Raw genomic sequence first — 19,784 nt, 5'->3', positions numbered from 1 at the left:
AACTGGGAGTGAACCACCAGATGGAAGACCTCTCTCTCTCTCTGCCTCTCCTCTCTCTGTGTAACTCTGACTTTCAAGTAAATAAATAGATCTTCTAAAAGAAAATTCATATGTGACAAAGACCAGAAGGAAATTCTTTTTTTTTAATTAATTAATTTATTTATTTATTTGAAAGGCAGAATTACAGAGAGGCAGAAGCAGAGAGAGAAGTCTTCCATTCTCTGGTTCACTCCCCAAATGGCCACAACAGCCAGACCTGGGCTGATCTGAAACTAGGAGCCAGGTACTTCTTCTGGGTCTCCCACGTGAATGCAGGGCCCAGGCACTTGGGCTGTCTTCCACTGCTTTCCCAGGCAATAGCAGAGAGCTGGCTCAGAAGTGGAGCATCCAGGACTTAAACTGGATCCCATATGGGATGCTAGTGCTGTAGGCGGCGGCTTTACCCGCTACACCACTGTGCCAGCCTCTCCAGAAGAAAATTCTCAAGTCGCATGTAAGAATGCTAATGTAATGGCTTAAATCAGTGATTTGAAACCTTAACTGCACAGAATCAACTCAGAGGCTTTTAGAAATCTCAGTGTCCAGCCTACATCTTAATCAAATCAGAATTTCTGGGAGTAAAACTCAAACCTCATTTTGTAATCCTCCCAAGGCAAGTCCAAGTTACAGCCAAGGTCAAGAACCACTGGCTCAGATAGTCCAAGGACTAATCACTGTAATCACTTTTTAATTAAATACTGGTTGTTTTGCAAGGCACAGTGACACACAGGGAGACAGATAGAGACCTGCCATCCATGGGTTCACTCCCCAAATGGACACAATTGCTGGGTCTGGGCCAGGTCGAAGCCAGGAATCTAGAACTCCATCTGGGTTTCCCACGTTGGTGGCAGGGGCCCAAGTACTTAGGCTGTCTTCCACTGCCTTCTCAGGTATGTTAGCAGGAAGTTGTATCAGAAGTGAAGTAGCTGGGACTCGAACTGGCCTTCCCATGTAGGATGCCGGCATTGCAAGCAGTGGCTTCACCTGCTGCACCACAAAACTGCTCCCTACTTTTGTTTTCTTAGTAACCTTTACACTTAAGTTATGTGGACATTTGAGTTTAATCTCCTAATTACGAAATGTATTGATTTGGAATTTTATGTGTTTAGTATTGGCTTTGTCATACTCAGAGATAAGTATAAAGTGACTTTAAGTATGGTTTCTTGTTTTCTGCACCTGTTTGTCCCATGTGAGATTTTAGCATGTTTCCAGGCATCTTTTTGGCCCCTTAACTAGTACTATATCACTCTTCACAGACTGTTAACTGGGATTCTAATTTAGTCATCCTTTACCTCCTGTCCCAGTCCTGCATTTGGCCTAGCAGTTAAGATGCCTGCATCCCATATCAGCATGGGTGCCTGCGTTGCAGGAAACCTGGCCCCTGCTCCTGACATTAGCTTTTTGCAAATGCAGTATCTAAGAGGCAGTGGTGATGGCCAGGTAGCTGGGTCCCTGTGGGACACCTTGATTGAATTTTTGGCTCTGGACTTCAGCTCTACCCAGTCCCAGCCTTTGTAGGCATTTGGGGGATGCCAGATGGAAGCTCTTTCTGTCTGACTTTGTCTCTGTCTTTAAATCTATCTCTCTGCTGGTCAAATAAATAAATGAAATTTGAAAAAATAAAATAGGGGTAGCCATTTGGCACATTATACCACTTGGAATGCCTACCTAGTGTATTGGTGTGCCTGGTTCAAATCCAAACTCCTCTTCCAATTCCAGCTTCCTGCTAATATGCATCCAGGGAGAAAGCAGGTGATGGCTCAAGTTCTCACTGCCCATGTGGGAAACCTGGATTCAGTCCCTTGCTTCTGGCTTTGGCCTGCCCCAGCCCAGCCCCAGCCTGGCTGTTGCAGGCATTTGGGGAGTGAACAGCAGATGAAAGATCTCTGCTCCTCTCTCTTTCTCTCTCTCTCTCTCAAGTAAAAATGATAAATACAATTTTAACAAAGTAAATACAATTGAATTTGGCCGGCGCCGCAGCTCACTAGGCTAATCCTCCACCTTGTGGCGCCGGCACACCGGGTTCTAGGCCGGGTCGGGGTGCTGGATTCTGTCCCGGTTGCCCCTCTTCCAGGCCAGCTCTCTGCTGTGGCCAGGGAGTGCAGTGGAGGATGGCCCAAGTACTTGGGCCCTGCACCCCATGGGAGACCAGGATAAGCACCTGGCTCCTGCCATTGGATCAGCGCGGTGCACTGGCCGCAGTGCACCGACCGCAGCGGCCATTGGAGGGTGAACCAATGGCAAAGGAAGACCTTTCTCTCTGTCTCTCTCTCTCACTGTCCACTCTGCCTGTCAAAAAAATAAATAATAATAAAAAATACAATTGAATTTATTGAATGGCACAAAGATACAGAGATTTGAGATAAAATGAAGGAATTCCTTATCTGGTAATTGGTGGTCTGCCTTTATAGTGACATTTTCTATTATAAAAACCTAATGAAATTATCACTGAAGCATTCTCAGTAATTAACTCATTTTCTTAGGATAATTGAAAGTAGTCGGACATGAAGCGGCTAAGTGATGGAGACATTGTGAGGTGTTATTGTGGTTTCCATAGTGCTAGTATAAGACAGCATTTTAGCATGTAATATGATATAATAATATGTGTTACCATTTTCAGACAGGAAAATGTATGCTTTAAAATAAAGCAGACCATTTTCTGTAAGACTTTATGTGGCAGAGAATAAACAATCAAATGACTCTAGAGCAAGGGTCTAAACCTAGGGTGCATGGATTCTTAGGAAGAATAGGAATGAACTTCACAAGTCTACAAACCTTCTGAAATAATATGCAGAGGATTATATTTATATGAACAGTTATGTTTTTTTCTAAGCATTGATCAGGTTTTCTCAGGGCTCTGTGTAAATTGCAAAAAGAATGAGAGACTGCTTGATAGTTAATGAAGTTGGAATCAAAATTCTAAGTACATTTTGTATACCCTTATCAATTAAAGTAGTACTTTTTTTTTTTTTTTCCAAGAAGAATGTTTCCATGATCTAATAAGATGAAAAATCAGGACTTTGTCAGATCCGGGATTCACATCTCCAATGGATCTTCTTCCTAGGGAATATCTGAAGCACAGGGAGAAAGAAAAAGATGAGGTGATTAAGAACCTGAAGAGCATCAGCAGTGGCACACTGTGTCCTGTTTTAAAGCACACTATCCCTTTTGGAGTGGCCTACCACCACAGTGGTTTAACCAGCGAGGAACGGAGGCTTCTGGAGGAGGCCTATTCCTCAGGCGTCCTCTGTCTGTTTACCTGCACATCTACCCTAGCAGCAGGGGTCAACCTGCCAGCTCGAAGGTAAGAGATAAACAACACTAGGCCAGGCTTCAGACTTTACTCTCTCAGCAGTGGATTAAAATTTATCAGCTTTTTTTCAGAATTTGCTGAAAACTTTGTTTGGTTTATTTCCTTTAATGAAAAGTATTAGTAAATTTCTTGGTGTTAGAAAGAAAGAACGATCTTCCATCTGCTGGTTCACTCCCCACATGGCCAAAATGGCCAGAGTTGTGCCATTCCAAAGCCAGGAGCCAAGAGCTTCTCCTGGATGTCACACATGGGTGCAGAGGCCCAAGCACTTGGGCCATCTTCCACAGCCTTTCCAGGCCATAAGCAGAGAGCTGGATCGGAAGAGGAGCAGCAGAACACAAACCACGCCCATGTGGGATGCCGGTGCTGAAGGCAGAGGCTTAGCATACTGTGTCACAATGCCAGCCCCTATTATCTTTTTTTAGGGAAAATCTTCATTACCTTTTCATTTGTTACCAAAGTTATAGGCCTACAATCTTTAAAAAAAAAAGGGGGGGGGTGGGGGCGGAGGGGCTGGTGCTGTGGCACAGTGGTTTAACGCCCTTGCCTGAAGTGCCAGCATCTCATATGGGCACCAGTTCAAGACCTGGCTGCTCCACTTCTGATCAAGCTCTCTGCTATGGCCTGGGAAAGCAGTAGAAGATGGCCCAAGTCCTTGGGCCCCTGCACCCACGTGGGAAACCTGGAAGAAGCTCCTGGCTCCTGGCTTCTTCAGATCAGCTCAGCTCCGGCTGTGGCGGCAGATTGGGGAATGAACCATTGGATGGAAGACCTCTCTGTGTCTCTCTCTCTTTCTCTCTCTCTCTCTCTCTGTCTCTCTCTCTCTCTCCCCCTTACTCCTCTCTGTGTAACTCTGACTTTCAAATAAATAAATAAATCTTTAAAAAAAAAAGTTATAGGCCTTAACAACTGATTTCTGCTGTTTGTAATTTGTGACTATGGGTTTTTCTATTAAATGGTTAAATTTTATAAATCCCCCATGAGGGTAAAAATACAAAGGTACTTCAAAAAGTTCATGGGAGAATGAAATTAAAAAGTAAGCTTATTTTGGTGCAAAAAAAAAATTTGAAATACATGCATAATGAAAATGCATTTTCTATGATCTTTTGAAGACCCCTCACATATGGATTTTCTTTTGGGTATGAAGTTGTAGATATCTCAATGAGATCATAGTTGTTAGATGTGGGATAATCTCTGTTTCCTCACTGGTTCTGATGCCTTGATCTGTCATTTTTTTTTTTTTTAAGATTTTATTTATTTTATTTGAGAGTTAGTTAAAGACAGTGAGAGGGAGAAACCGAGAAAGAGGTCTTCCTTCCATTGGTTCACTCCCCAAATGGCCACAACAGCCAGCACTGCGCCAATCCGAAGTCAGGAGCCAGGAGCTTCTTCCAGGTCTCCCACGTGGGTACAGGGGCCCGAGGACTTGGGCCATCTTCTACTGCTTTCCCAGGCCATAGCAGAGAGCTGGACTGGAGAGGGGCAGCCGAGACTAGAACTGGTGCCTATATGGGATGCCAGCACCACAGGTGGAGGATTAACCTACTGCACCACGGCGCCAGCCGTGTGTGTAGTAATGCTGATTGTGGTTGTTACATTTTCCCTCCTCTCTATATAAAAGTAGCTATACATACATAGATTTTTCCAGTTCTCAGAGTTCCTTATAAAGAAGTTCTTGTGTTATTACCCACATTTTACAGAAGGGAAAACTGAGACATGGAAGGTTAAATAACTTACTCAACACCCAACAAATGAGTTTCAAAGATAAGGTTTTAACCCAGGAAGTGTAATTCCATAATCCCAACTCACCTACTTTTTATCCATGGATGGATGCTTTCATTTAATACTTTATGCCTTTCTTTAACTTACAGTAATTTTTTCTGTTATTTCATCAATTATTTCTTTCTTCCCATTGTCTCTGTTTTCTATATTATAGCTTCAGTTATGGTTGAGGCCTCTAATATTAAGGTTTCTTCTATATATCTTTCATACTTTTCTATTTGAACTATGTGATTTCTTCAACTTTCCTTCCATATAACAAAATCCATTTTAACTGTATCTGTTTACTATGTTCATTCATTATTCATTTATCCAGTTAATTTTTAAATGAGTTTTTAACTTTTTTTCATTTCTCAGAACTCTTATTGCTTTTTCTTTGATACAGTCTACCTTCCCTTCATATTATGGATGCAACACTCTGGAATTTTCTGTAGATACTAATTAAAACTTTTAAAAGTTCTCTTTGGTTTCCTGTACTATCTGTCAGTCATTTATTCTATATGTTCTTGTTTTTATTTTGTTAGTTTTTTTCAAGTGTTTAGTAATCTTGATTGACTTGGGATTCATGAATAAAGGAGTATGTTGATTACTACAGGTAGATGACAGAGGGTTTCTCTTGCCTTTGGATAGGAAAACTGACTACAGAGTTGTATGTATGTGAGGAAGATTGAAATCATCCTTTTTGTAGATCAAAAAGAGTTGAAATTTGCAATTTTATATAGTTCAAAATAATATAAATTCATAAATAAATATGCATACCTTGATACATGGTCAGATTTTTCATTTTTGAGTACAAAAATAAAACCTTTGGAGACCCTTACTGTAAACCGATAGACTTTGTAGCTAGTCAGATTTGAGTTCAAATCCTGGTGCCTGCCATTACTGATTTTGTGGTTTGGGGTAAGCTACTTAACTTGTTTGAGCTTCAGTTAACTCCTTTGTAAAAATAAATAGAGGCCAGTGCTGTGGCACAGCTGGTTAATGCCCTGACCTGGAGCGCCAACATCCCATATGGGCGCCAGAGACCCGGCTGCTCCACTTCCAATCCAGCTCTCTGCTATGGCCTGGGAAAACAGTAGAAGATGGCCCAAGTCCTTGGGCCCCTGCACCCCTGTGGGAGACCTGGAAGTAGCTCCTGGCTCCTGGCCTCAGCTCAGCTCAGCTCCGGCCGTTGTGGCCAATTGGGGAGTGAACCAGCGGATGGAAGACCCCCCACCCCCACCTCTCCTCTCTCTGTGTAACTCTGACTTTCAAATAAATAAATAAATATTTTAAAAAGATGATGAAACTCATAAGAACTTTTATATAAATAAATAAACTAAAAGAGATACTTGTGTTATTGCTAAGAGTTTTGTAAGAGGTACAGTAATGTACATAAAGAACCTAGTGTATCATAGATTCTTGGTACATGGTAGTTACCTGCCATTTTGAGTTGGCATATCATAAATTTAATAGCACATAGATATAATGAAATTAAGAATTTTAGAGTAGGTGTTATTGCTAACGATTAAGTATCACTCTGAATTAATTCCATCAATTCCACAGAGTTATTTTAAGAGCTCCCTATGTTGCTAAGGAGTTTTTAAAGAGAAATCAATATAAACAGATGATTGGCAGAGCTGGCCGCGCTGGAATAGATACTATTGGAGAGAGTATCCTTATCTTGCAAGAAAAAGACAAGCAACAGGTAATATGCAATTGGGTTGGTTGGTGGGTTTTGTGTTCTTTTTCTTTGATCTTTGGTCTAGCCCTTTTATGAGATCATCTTTTAAAGTTATCAGTGTTCCTTTAAGTGACCCTTCCTTCTCTTTATGATTAAGAATGAGAGCAATCTGTACATATTTCAGACAATGAACAAGTATTTACCCTAATTGTCTTCTTTCTTTGTGAGGATACCTGTTAAATTCTTATTCTTTTGCCTTTTTATTTTTTGTCTCCCCTTGGTCAGATAATATTGATGTAAAGTAAAATCTTTATATGTACCACTATTTATTTTTATAATAATACAAGGTATACTGTTAACTTTTGTAGGTATCTGAGTTAATAAGCAGACCACCGGAAAACTGTTACAGCCATCTTGTTCAGGAATTCACCAAGGGAATACAGTCTTTGTTTCTGTCTTTGATTGGCTTGAAGGTATTTTATAACACTTTTTAGTCTTAACTATACTTACCTGAGATAATGTTGATTGGAAAGCCATGTAAAGTATCAAATAAGAAAGAAAAAGTTAACTTTTAGTGTGGAAAAGAACAACTTGTGACATGATTGATCTGAATCTGATTTATGTGTGCATTGTTAGTCCTTTGAACTGTAAGAAATATGAAAAGTCAGCAAATCATAACTGGCATCCATCACAAGGAAGAGGCTAAGCTGTGGGTCCTGACATGGTACAACTTTCCGCGCTGCCTCTACTGGGAGTAAGATACACTTGTAGTCCTGTGACCATTTTAGAATATTGTAAACATTTGGCAGACTGCTACAGACTTTATGTGGCAGGGATGGGGAGGGGGCGATAGAAACCAGTATATCAGAACTAGTAAGACAGGCCTACTGAAATGCTTAAAGGGAAATTTATAACTTTAAGTGCTTATTAGTGTACAAGAGAGATCCTAACTCAATGATGTAAGTTTTACTTTAAGAAACTTCAAATAAATAAATAATAAATTAAATTCAAAGTAAGCAGAAGGAAGGAAATACAGGATGAGTTATCTGAAATGCTTGGTACCCAAAGTATTTCAGTTTCTTTTTTAAATTGTTACTTGATAGGCAGAGTTACAAAAAGGAAGGAAGAGACAAAGAGAGAGAGGTGTTCTATCCGCTAGTTCACTCCCCAAATGGCTGCAACAGCTGGAGCTGGGCCAGTCCGAAGCCAGGAGCCAGGAGCTTCTTTCGGGTCTCCTACCTACGAGGGTGCAGGGACCCAAGCACTTGGGCCATCCTCCGCTGCTTTCTCAGGCCATTAGCAGGGAGTTGGATTAGAATTGGAGCATCCAGAACATGAACCAGTGCCCATATGGGATGCCAGTGTCACAGGCAGAGGCTTAACTTACTATGCCACCATGCTGGCCCATGATTTTGTGTGTGTGTGTGTGTGTGTGTTTCTTTTTGTAATACTTGTATAAACTTTACTGGATAAGCATCCTTAATCCAGTGCTCAAAATTTCAGATTTTAGGGCATTTTATATTTTAAATCTTCAGATTAGGGATGCTAACTTAAAATATAGATTAAAACAAAAATCAATAAAATAAAAAGTAAACAAACAAAAGAAAAAATGAGTCCATAAGATGGTACTTTAATAAGATCAGTAAGATCAGTGATTGAATTGGTCAAGAGAAAATGAGAGAACACAAACTACCAGTATCAGGAATGAAAGGGTCATCAGTAAACATCCTAGAGACATTAAAAGATAGAGATGATACTTGAGTATCTAGATCCTTGAATAATCTAAGGTATTGGTGAACATCGATATAAAAACTCTATTGGGATACAGGTTTGGCACAGCAGGTAAGGAGGATGCCACTTGGGATGCCTTTATCCCATATTGGTTCAAGTCCTTGCTCTTCCACTTCCAACCCGGCTTCCTGCTGGTACACACCTTGGGAGGCAGCAGAGGATGGCTCAAGTACTTGGGTCCCTGCCACACACATGAAAAACTCAGAATGAGTTCCAGCCTCCTTGCTCCAGCTTGGCCCAGCCTGGCTGTTGTGGTATTTGGCAATAAACCAGTGGATGGAAGATCTCTGCCTCTCTCTGCCTTGCATATAAAGTGAAAATAAATAATTTTTAATTAAAAAAAAAAGCTTCCAAAATTTTAGTAATCCAAGGGTAAGCACTTGGCCTAGCAGTTAGGATAACAGATGAAATACCCTTGTATTGGCTCAAGTGATTGAGTCAATACCATCCATATGGAAGACCTGGACTGAGTTCCTGGCTCCTGGCTTTATCCCTGGCCCAGCCCCAGCTACTGGGGACATTTAGGGAGTGAAATGATGGATGGGAGCACTCTCTCTCCACTCCCACCCCTACCCTTCTGCCTCTCAAGTCGGTTTAAAAAATTGTTTAATTAATAATTCATCAACATAAGAACAAGGTACCATGAACAATTAAGGTTTATTCCTGTAATGAAAAGTCAGTTGACCATTCAAAATTCAGTCAGCACAGTTCTCCATATTGACAGAATTTAACCATATGTCATAAAAATTCAGCAAATAAGGAGTCAAACAGAAATTCTTTTACCTGATAAAAGGTATTTATTAAAAATTTACAAGTACCATCATAATTAATGATGAAAGACGAAATATTTTCCCCCTAAGATCAGGAAAAGAAAGGATATCCATTCTCACCAGCCTATTCAACATGTTATCACAGGCCATAACCAGTACAATAAAGGAAGAAGAAAAAGGAAGGCATGTAGATTAAAAAACAGGAAGTAAAGCTATCTTACTAACTGATGATGCAAGGTTCAAGAAAAATTCAAAAAGATGTTCTGAAACTACTAGATTGTAGATAGCAGGGTCAAAGGATACACGGCTACATATAAATCTCAATCATATATTTTTATATGCTCACTACAAGCAATTGGAAGAATAATTCCATTGACAATGTACAAAAATACAGAAAATATTTAAGGATAAATTCAACATAATATGTGTCAAACCTACACACTGAAAAATGATAAAACACTGTTGAGAGGGCCTGGCACTGTGGCTCACTAGGTTAATCCTCTGCCTGCGGCACCGGCATCCCATATGGGCACCGGGTTCTAGTCCCAGTTGCTCCTCTTGGGCGCCTGCACCCGCGTGGGAGACCAGGAGGAAGCACCTGGCTCCTGGCTTTGGATCAGCACAGCACCGGCCGTAGCAGCCATTTGAGGGGTGAACCAGTGGAAGGAAGACCTTTCTGTCTCTCTCTCACTGTCTAACTCTATCTGTCAGGAAAAAAAAAAAAAAAAAAAGGAAATAAAACACTGCTGAGAGAAATTAAAGAACATCTAAATAGATAGAGATACCATGTTCATGAATTGGAACATTCAGTTTTGAAAGATGTCACTTCTTCCTACATAAATCTGCAAATCAGTACAAAGCAAAAGGTATAGACATTTTCTAAAAGAATAACAAAGAGGATTCATACCCCTTGATTTTCAGATTTACTGTAAAGCTTCTGTAATCTAGACAATGTGGCATTGGTACAAGGATAACTGTGTAGACCAATAGATCGTAGTCCAGAAATAGACACACATGTATGTGGTCAGTCGATCTTCAATAAAGTTGCCAAAGTATTTCAATAGAGAAAGGATAATCTTTTCAACAAATAGTACTGGAACAACTGGATAGCCATACGCTGAATAAAAATAATTAACCTCTATTCATACAGTGCACAAAAAATAATAATAATAAAATGGATCAGAGACCTAAACTTTTTAAAGAATCCAAGACAAAATTTCCTTTTTTTAAAAAAGATATTTATTTATTTTATTTGAAAGGCAGATTTACGAAAAGGCAGAGGCAGAGAGAGAGAGATGTCTTCCATCCACTGGTTAACTCCCCAAATGGTTGCAACAGCTGGAACTGCACTGATGCAAACCCAGGAGCCAGGAGCTTCTTCAGGTCTCCCACATGGGTGCAGGGGCACAAGCACTTGGGCTGTCTCCTGCTGCTTTCCCAGGCACATTACCAGAGAGCTGGATCAGAAACAGAATAGCTGGGACTCAAACCAATGCCTATATAGGATGCCAGGACTGTAGGCAGTGGCTTTACGCCACAGTGCCAGCCCCCAAGATGAAATTTCTAAGTCAAAACATAGGAGACTTTAAAAAAAAATATTAGCTATTTGTTTTTATTAATTTGAAAGGCAGACAGAATCTTCCACCCATTATCAGTCTGAAAATGCTTACAACAGCTGGGGCTGGGCCAAGCCAGAGCCAGAAGCCTGACTCTCAATCTGGTTCACCCGCATGGTGGCAGGGATTCAAGTGCTTGAGCCATCACTTGCTGACTCCTTGGTTGTACATTAGTAAGAAGCTGAAATGTGAAGTGGAGCTAGAGTCAAACCCAAGCTCTCTGGCTAAGAATCTGCACATCCAAAGCATCATATTAACTGCTACACCAAATTCCTGCCCCAGGAGAAATTCTTTTTCACTTTTGGTTAGGCAAAAATTTTTTCAGTAGGAAAACTAAAAACCTAAACCATGAAGGAAAAATCAGATAGACTTCATTAAAATTAAAACTTCTCTTTAAAGGTTGGCATTGTGTTATTGTGAGTTAAGGTACTACTTGCAATGCCAGCATCCCATATCAGAGCACTGCTTCTAGTCTCAGCTGTTCAGCTTCTGATCCCGCTTCCTGCTAATGTGCCTAAGAAGGCATCAGATGATGGCTCAAGTACCTGGGCCCCTGCCACCCATGTGGGAGACCCAATTGGAGTTCTTGGCTCTTGGCTTCAACCTGGCCCAGTCCTGGCCATTTTGGAAGTAAATCAGCAGATGAAAACCTCTCTCTCCTCTCCCTCTCCTGTCCCTCTTTTTCTCTCTCCATTTCTTTCTCTCTCCCTCCCCTTCTCTCTCCCCCTCCCTCTCCCTCTCCCTCTCCCTCTCATTATGCATTTTAAATAAATCAGTAAATAAATAGATCTTTTAAAAAAAGCCTCCTTTGGGCCAGCGCCATGGCGCAGTAGGTTAATCCACCGCCTGTGGCCTCGGCATCCCATATGGGCGCCAGTTCTAGTCCCGGCTGCTCCTCCTCCAATGCAGCTCTCTGCTGTGGCCCGGGAGGGCAGTGGAAGATGGCCCAAATCCTTGGGCCCCTGCACCCGCATGGGAGACCAGGAAGAAGCTCCTGGCTCCTGGCTTCGGATCGGCTCCTGCCGTTGCAGCCATTTGGAGAGTGAACCAACGGAAGCAAAATCTTTCTCTCTGTCTCTTCCTCTCACTGTCTGTAACTTTGTCTCTCAAATAAATAAATCTTTAAAAAAAAAAAAAAGAAGAAAAAGCCATCCACAGATGGGGGAATATATTCATAATACTTTTATCTAACAAATATACATGTCATAAGTTAGGAACCCAGCAGAAAGGCAATGGAATTAGGAAGGAAGTGGGACTTCACTTGAGACCAGAGCACTCAGAGTTAATTGGCAGACAGGGGAAACTAGTTTGGCCACAAAAGCAGGATTTTATCAGTCTGGCCATGGAGAACAGTTTCAACTGCATGGTTTTATTCAAATTCTGTTTTTTATTTTAAAGATTTTATTTATTTATTTGAAAGAGTTACACACAGAGAGAAGAGGCAGAGACAGAGAGAGAGGTCTTCCATCCAATGGTTCACTCCTCAATTGGCCACAATGGCTGGAGCTGTGCTGATCCGAAGCCAGGAGCCAGGAGCGTCTTCCAGGTCTCCCACGTGGGTGCAGGACTTGGGCCATCTTCTACTGCTTTCCCAGGCCATAACAGAAAGCTGGATTGGAAGTGGAGCAGCCAGGTCTCAAACTAGCGCCCATATGGGATGCCGGCGCTTCAGGCCACGGCATTAACCTGCTGCTCCACAGCAGCAAGAAGTCCAGGCAGCAGTCAGTTGAGATGAACAGGAAGGGAGTTGTCATCCAAGCCTGCCCAGAGGGGACAGAACTCAAGCTGCCGGTTCCAGTCCTGAGGAAGTCAGGCCACCAGGGCTCCTCCTGCATTGTGGGGTGGGGTTCATAACAGCACTAGAGTTGTGGAAGGAGGCCGACATTCTAGACAGGATCAATAGCCAGAGTTATTCCAACCCTTGGAGTGGGAGCAGATGTCGAGTCTTATGAGTAGGCACAGCCAGGTGGGACACAGGTGAGAGGGAAGAAGGCAAGATCCATGACTTGGGCACTGTGAGGGGCAGGAGGGCAGAGGTGAACTTCCCTGGAAGCACTGGATCCACACTTTGACAGAAGGAAAGGAAACTTTGGAATTAATAAGAGAATGTGACAGTTGTTGGGCCAGACAATCCAGGGAACCTCCAATTATTGTTTCTTTTTCACAATCCATGTTCCGCATGTTTTTTCATCTGTCCTTGTACCCCTTTGAATTAAGGAATGTAATTCCTATTTTACAGATGAAGAGTGGAGGGAAAGAGAAGTGGGTTGTGTGGCCTGCTTGGAACTTGATCATAATCTCCTAATGGTCTCTGCAGCCACTTTGCCCTGCCTACCCACATGCCCTGTGAATAATTCTTCACAAAGAATGATGTTCTCAAAATGTGACTCTGGCTACATTACTCTCTTCTACTTAAACTTTGTCGGTGGTTTCCCATTGCTCCTAGGATTAAGCCCAAATTCCTTCTCATGGCTAGCTGTGGGAGGGGAGGCCTGTGCCTTTTTATCCAGCTTCCTCCTTCTCCAGCCCTCTTACACTCTTACTCCACACTGTTTTCACTTCTCAGACACCATATCCCAGTGCTCCTTAAACCTGGAACATCCCCATCTTTCCTCTCCAGCTTCACTCTCAGCACACTCTTGGTCTAGCTAACCCTTACTAAACCTTCAGTTTTAGTTTAACCATTTGCTTCCTCATGGAAGCTTCCCCTATGCCTCTGAGTCCATCCTGTTGTTAGGTGCTATGTAGAACCACATTCCCTGCCCTTTGCAGTGCCAGTCAGTGATTGTTGTTGATATGTTACTAATGGCTAATGTTCCTTTCCTGGAATGTAAGCCCTGTGGAAGCAGAGTCCATTTTTGCTTTCATTGATCTCTGAATCCCAGTGCCTTCTGCAGTGCTTGGCATGTGGTTAGCAGTGAGCAAATACTTGAATTAGTGGAAGTGACTTTGAAGTTGGGCTTGGATGCACTTGCAGTTTGGGACATCAGTGGAGAACTCCACTTTGAGAAGCTGCTGAGGCCAGAGACAGGCTGGCCTGGTGGATTTAAATGACTGTGTCAGAAGTTTTTCAATGAGGAAGATACAGAAGATAACATGATGTTAGGTAGAGAGATCAAATAAAGCCCTCTCCCCCAAATCTGGCCCCTACTATAATCAGGTAGGGAAAATATAGAAACTGAGTACATTAATAACCTGCTAACTGAGAATGAGTACTTGGATAGCTTAAAAGTACACGTTTAGCTTAATTGATTGCTGTATTGAGAATCATTTTTATTGAAAGGGAGAAGCAATTGCAAATATCTATACCTCTAAATATTTTTTGTTAGCCCTTATACTGGCTTAATATGAAATAAATACTTTCTATTGAAACATCGTTAGAATTATGACAGAAATATATTTATTGATTGACTATGTTTTAGTATAGCGTGACTTCATTGCAATTGGCTAATAAAAGATTTTATAATTCAGAATCAATTGTACATCTGAACACAAGATGGAGAGTGCTACTTATGATTGCCACTGTCAGTTGTAAATAATGAATGGAGGGAGGGGAGCAGAGGACAAGGCAGTGAAAGAACAGGAAAAGGAGAAGGAAAAAAAAGAAACAAAAAGAGATAGAAAATGGCTATTCATTTTTATATGACATTTCAAGCAAAATATTGCCTGATCCTGTTTGGAGTCTTTCAGTTGTGTTTTCCATGTTCTTTTTTTATTTTCATTGCAATATTTGGAGCTAAAAAGATGCCTTCACAAGTGAGTAGAAAGGGGTAAAGAGAGGATTCCTGGGAATTCATGAAAACTGGTTGAGCAATGAACAGAGCACAGCTCTGGAGATAGTGTGAAAAATTATTTTAAAGGCTGGCACTGCGGCTCACTTGGGTAATCCTCCGCCTGTGGCACTGGCACCCTGGGTTCTAGTCCTGGTTGGGGCGCCAGATTCTGTCCCGGTTGCTCCTCTTCCAGTCCAGCTCTCTGCTGTGGCCCGGGAAGGCAGTGGAAGATGGCCCAGGTACTTGGGCCCTGCACCCGCATGGGAGACCAGGAGGAAGTGCCTGGCTTCTGGCTTTGGATTGGTGCAGCGTGCTGGCCACAGCATGCCAGCTGTAGCGGCCATTTGTGGGGGTGAACCAACGGAAGGAAGACCTTTCTCTCTGTCTCTCTCTCTTACTGTCTAACTCTGCCTGTCAGAAAAAAATTATTTTAAAACTCAGAGGTTTTTGATTGAAAAGTATGTACATGTTCCCATGAAAAGCATGAGTATGGCAACTGTCTCCTCCCTTAAATTGGTTTTTCTTTTCTTAATTTTAAAAATGCTACTATAGAATTCTCTTGATATAGGTATACAACCATGTAGATTTTACACTAATTTCTTGTTTAAATAACTTCTGGAAATGAGTTATCTTGATTAATATGCAGAGTGATGCCTTCAATTAAGGAAAGTGCGCCAATAGTTCCTTAACTGTTTCAGATTGCAACAAATCTTGGTGACATTCATCACTTTATGAATGGTACATTTTTTGGTGTTCAACAAAAGATTTTATTGAAAGAAAAGAGTCTCTGGGAAGTAACTGTCGAGTCACTGAGACACCTGACAGAGAAAGGACTGCTACAGAAAGACACTGTTAATAACTCTGATGAAGAGTGCCGATGTGATTTTCACATTACGAAACTGGGACGAGCTTCTTTTAAGGGTGAGTTTAGGGGCTGGCGCTGTGGTGTATTAGGTTAGTGCTTTGCTTGCAGTGCCGGCATCCCATATGGATGCCAGTGCTAGTCCCAGCTGCTCTTCTTCTGATCCAGCTCTCTGCTGTGGCCTGGGAAAGCAGCAGGAGATGGCCCAAGTGCTTGGGCCCCTGCGACCATGTAGGAGACCCAGAAGAAGCTCCTGCCTTTGGATCGGCCCCGCTTCTGCTGTTGTGGCCATGTGGTGAGTGAACCAATAGATGGAAGACCTTTCTCTCTGTCTCTCCCTTGCAATGTCTGTAGCTCTACTTCTCAAATAAATAAATAAAATCCTTACCAAAAAAAAGGGGCGGTGGATGTTTACCTAAATCTCATTATTAAGCTGAGGAAATGCATTAGAAATAGTAGAAGTTAAATTATTCACTTTCTTTAAATTAGATTTGTAATTTCAAATCAATAACTTTAATCTTACAAACTGATAAAGCAATTCAACTTTGAAACCTTGAAAAGTGTTCTGTATTATAATTATAATATTGCGTAAGTATACAGAGAAAACTATGTCCATCCCTTGTTTACATGCCTCTTCCCCAGCAGCCACACAGATATTGAAGTTATACCAAGAATAGCAATTGGATGTCTGTCTTTTCAGACCTTTTCTGTGCATTTCACTTCAATGCGTAATACATGCATAGACACAGGGTGTTTTTTAAAATAGTCATTCCTGTCATTTGTGGAGGTTAGCTTTTTGCTTAGTATAATATCTCAGACAGTTACATTTTCATTACTCAATAAAAAACAATACACATCTGTTGCTAAAAAAAATCCTAAGAACTCAGGACCATGTTAAGGGAAGTCACATACTCTTGTTCCATTTCCATCCTCTCAGGGGCTACCAAGGTTAACAATTTATATATGTGTGTGTGTATCTATCTATCTATCTATCTATATATAATTTGTATAATATATAATTTTTATATATATCCTTCCAAATATCTTTATGCATATGAATGTGTGTTTATGTGTGTGTGTTGTTACATATGCACATAGTTTATTTTTTAAGGAGACCATGGTATCAATAGTTTTTGCAACTTGTTTTTCTCATTTATAAAATATCATGAAAATCTTTTTCTCCCCAATGGTAGGGATGTAATATAATGTATTTAACAATTACCCTATTGATGGCCATTTGCATTGTTTCTGATTTTTCTGTTATAAACAAGGCTATATGAACATCTCCATTTGTATATTTTTAGATACATATAGAAATGTTTCTCTGGGTTAGCTTCCAAAGCATAGTTAGATCAGAAGGTGAATCCTCATTAAATATTGATGCATATAAGGGGTTTGCAAATAGTTTGTGGAAATGTGTATTGTTGGAAAAACTATAGATGGAGTTCAAAAAATTACAAATTTATCTTTCAATTCCAATTTTTTCATGGAAAAGTGCCCTCATAACAGCAGAATGGTCTCCTAGTTATATAGGAGATTGCATAATAGAAGATTTTGAAAACTTCTTGCTGCATTTGGATAACTTCTTTATTTTATTTTTTAAATATTTATTTATTTGAAAGTCAAAATTACCAAGAGAGAGGGAGAGACAGAGATCTTCCATCCATTGTTTCACTCTCCAGGTGACTGCAAGAGCAAAGGTTTAGCCAGGCTGAAGCCAGGATCCAGGAGTTTCATCTGAGTCTCCCATGTGGGAGGCAAGGTTTCAAACACTTGAGATATTTTCTGCAGGTTTTCTCACTAGAGGGAACTGGACTGGAAGTGGAGCAGCCAAGACACGAACAAGTGTCTGTGTGGGATGCTGTTGTTGTCACAGGCAGCGGTTTACCCACTGTACCACAACACCAGCATCATCTTTATTTTTAGAAGATTTCTTTATCTTTTTATTTGAGAGGCAGAATTACAGTGAGAGAGAGACAAACAGAGAGAGAGAGCTTCCATATTCTGGTTTACTCCTGGTATGAATTCAACAGCCAGGTCTGGGCCAGGTCAAAGCCAGGTGCCAGGAACATCATCCAAATCTTCCACATGGATGGCAGGGCCCTAGGGACTTGGGCCACCTTCTACTGCTTTCCCAGGCCGTTAGCAGGGAGCTGGATCAGAAGTGCAGCAGCTGGGACTTGAACTGGTGCTCATATAGGATACTACATATTGGACTGTGGCTTAACTCTCTGTGCCACAACACCAGCCCCTTGGGTAACTTCTAAATGAGACTTTACTTAAAATAATCTCTTTCCTCCTCTAGTAATTAGATGATGATGGATGATATCTTTGTGTCTTTCTTTTAGGAACTATAGATTTAGCTTATTGTGACATTCTCTACAGAGACTTGAAGAAAGGTCTTGAAGGCCTTGTGCTGGAAAGCTTTCTCCATCTCATCTACCTAACAACTCCCTATGACCTGGTTCCCCAGTATGACCCAGACTGGATGGTATACTTCAGGCAGGTGAGAACAGACTTCTCGATTGAGGCTACTTAGTTTATTAGTGATGGTATGATTTTTGTGAAATGATTATTCACTTTTTTCTGTGTTGAAATTTTTTTGAAATCAGACATTTGTCTTTTAGTGTTTTTTAAAGAAATGTATTTATATAAAGATTACAAATTTCATGTATTTCATATATATAGTTTTAAGAACATAATGATACTTACCACCCTCCTCCCTCCTTCCCTCCCACCCTCCCTCTTCCTTCCTTTTTTATTTTTCTAAATTTTTGGAATAGCATACTTGCAAGTTACTTGATAATCATAAGCTTTATCCTCTACTAAATAAAAAATTGAATAGGTAGAAAGTAGACCACTTTTCCTCAGGAGCATAAACAAAGGCTATAAACAATAATTCAATTTCAAGATGTCAATTTCACTCAAATACCTTACTTTTTTTTAAACTGTATATATTAACTACCACAAATCAGAAAAAACACATTTCTCTTTTTTGGATTGGCTTATTTTACTAAGCCTAATAATCACCAGTTGCATCCATTTTGTTGCAAAAGACAGGATTTCATCCTTTTTTATGGCTGAGTAGTTTTCCTGTGCGTGTGCACGTGTGTGTGTGTGTGTGTGTGTGTATCCCATTTTCTTTATCCAATCATTGGCAACAGTATTTTGGGTTTGTTTAAATATCACTTCCCTGTTAAATATAAGCATATTCATTATCACAAAAATAAAGGTGGAAAAAAAAAAAAAGGATCCTGTAGTCCCATTCTCCCAAACACGGTTGCTGTTATGATTTGGTGACCACTGTGTTTTGTAATGCCTACAGTGTTTAGGAAAAAGTGAAAGCCATTGCTGATGATTGAGAGTTTAATTATATGAGAGCTCTATCAGAGCCAACTATGATGATATGCCAAGCCCAATGATGTTAATACCTACAAATGAATATTGATTTTATTACCAGCAGCATGTTGGAACTGGCCCTACGTGTTGCAAAACCCCGTGGTAGATGTCAAACTATTATGATTGTACTGTGAACAGGCTAGCTGTGTGAACATATATTAAGCAGAAATAGTATACAGCTTTAAAAAATTTGAGAGTCAAAGAGATAGAGACAGAAAAAAGAAGATAGGATAGAGAGATACAGAGAGTGCTCCCATCCATGGGTTTACTCCCTAAATGTCCACAATAGCCAGGGCTGGGCCAGACCAATGCCAGGACCTAGGAACATAATCCAAGTCTCCTATGTGGATGGCAGGAACTCAATGACATGAGCCATCATCACTGCATCCCAGGGTCTGCATAAGCAGTAAGCTGGACCCAGAACCAGAGCTTGGACTCAGTCCCAGGCACTCTGACATGAGACATAGGTATCTTAAGCACTCACCTAAACACTCACCCCAGCATATAGCATTAATCACAGGAAATTGACTTCCTGCAACGAAGTCATTATAATAAGTTCTTAAGTAATAGTTTATAATGTGGCTAGTTTCAAAGTTTTTTCCACTTTTCCTTCCCCCAGCCACCTCCAGTATTAAACATAATCACATAGTGACCATCTCTAAGTAATTAGTCCCGGTTGGGGCACCGGATTCTGTCCCGGTTGCTCTCCTTCCAGTCCAGCTCTCTGCTGTGGCCTGGGAAGGCAGTGGAAGATGGCCCAAGTGCTTGGGCCCTGCACC

The 19,784-nt window shown here is 41.0% G+C and overlaps 1 protein-coding gene across 18 annotated transcripts in view; it reads left to right on the top strand.

Moving 5' to 3' along the window:
• The window catches only part of HELQ (helicase, POLQ like), a 60,548-nt gene that overhangs the window by 19,528 nt on the left and 21,236 nt on the right, over window positions 1–19,784 (top strand). For 11 of the 18 annotated variants that reach the window (XR_518667.5, XM_002717036.6, XM_070047884.2 and 8 more), the window contains 5 exons: window positions 3,104–3,343; window positions 6,677–6,818; window positions 7,163–7,267; window positions 15,443–15,665; window positions 17,955–18,112. Coding sequence is in view for 13 of the 18 variants with exons in the window: in XM_002717036.6 (XP_002717082.1) it covers window positions 3,104–3,343; window positions 6,677–6,818; window positions 7,163–7,267; window positions 15,443–15,665; window positions 17,955–18,112 (868 nt within the window). In the remaining 5 variants the exon portion in view is untranslated. Of the gene's footprint in view, window positions 1–3,103; window positions 3,344–6,676; window positions 6,819–7,162; window positions 7,268–15,442; window positions 15,666–15,774; window positions 15,902–17,954; window positions 18,113–19,784 lie in introns of those variants that run through there. The other 7 variants (XM_089303109.1, XM_089303108.1, XM_089303113.1 and 4 more) reach the window with 4 other exon arrangements.

This window comes from Oryctolagus cuniculus, chromosome 8 (assembly GCF_051225735.1).
Source record: "Oryctolagus cuniculus isolate XC-2025 breed Fujian yellow rabbit chromosome 8, ASM5122573v1, whole genome shotgun sequence".
NCBI classification, from domain to species: Eukaryota; Metazoa; Chordata; class Mammalia; order Lagomorpha; family Leporidae; genus Oryctolagus; species Oryctolagus cuniculus.
Note: the sequence above shows the minus strand (reverse complement) of the source record. Positions and strands in the feature narration are given on the sequence as shown.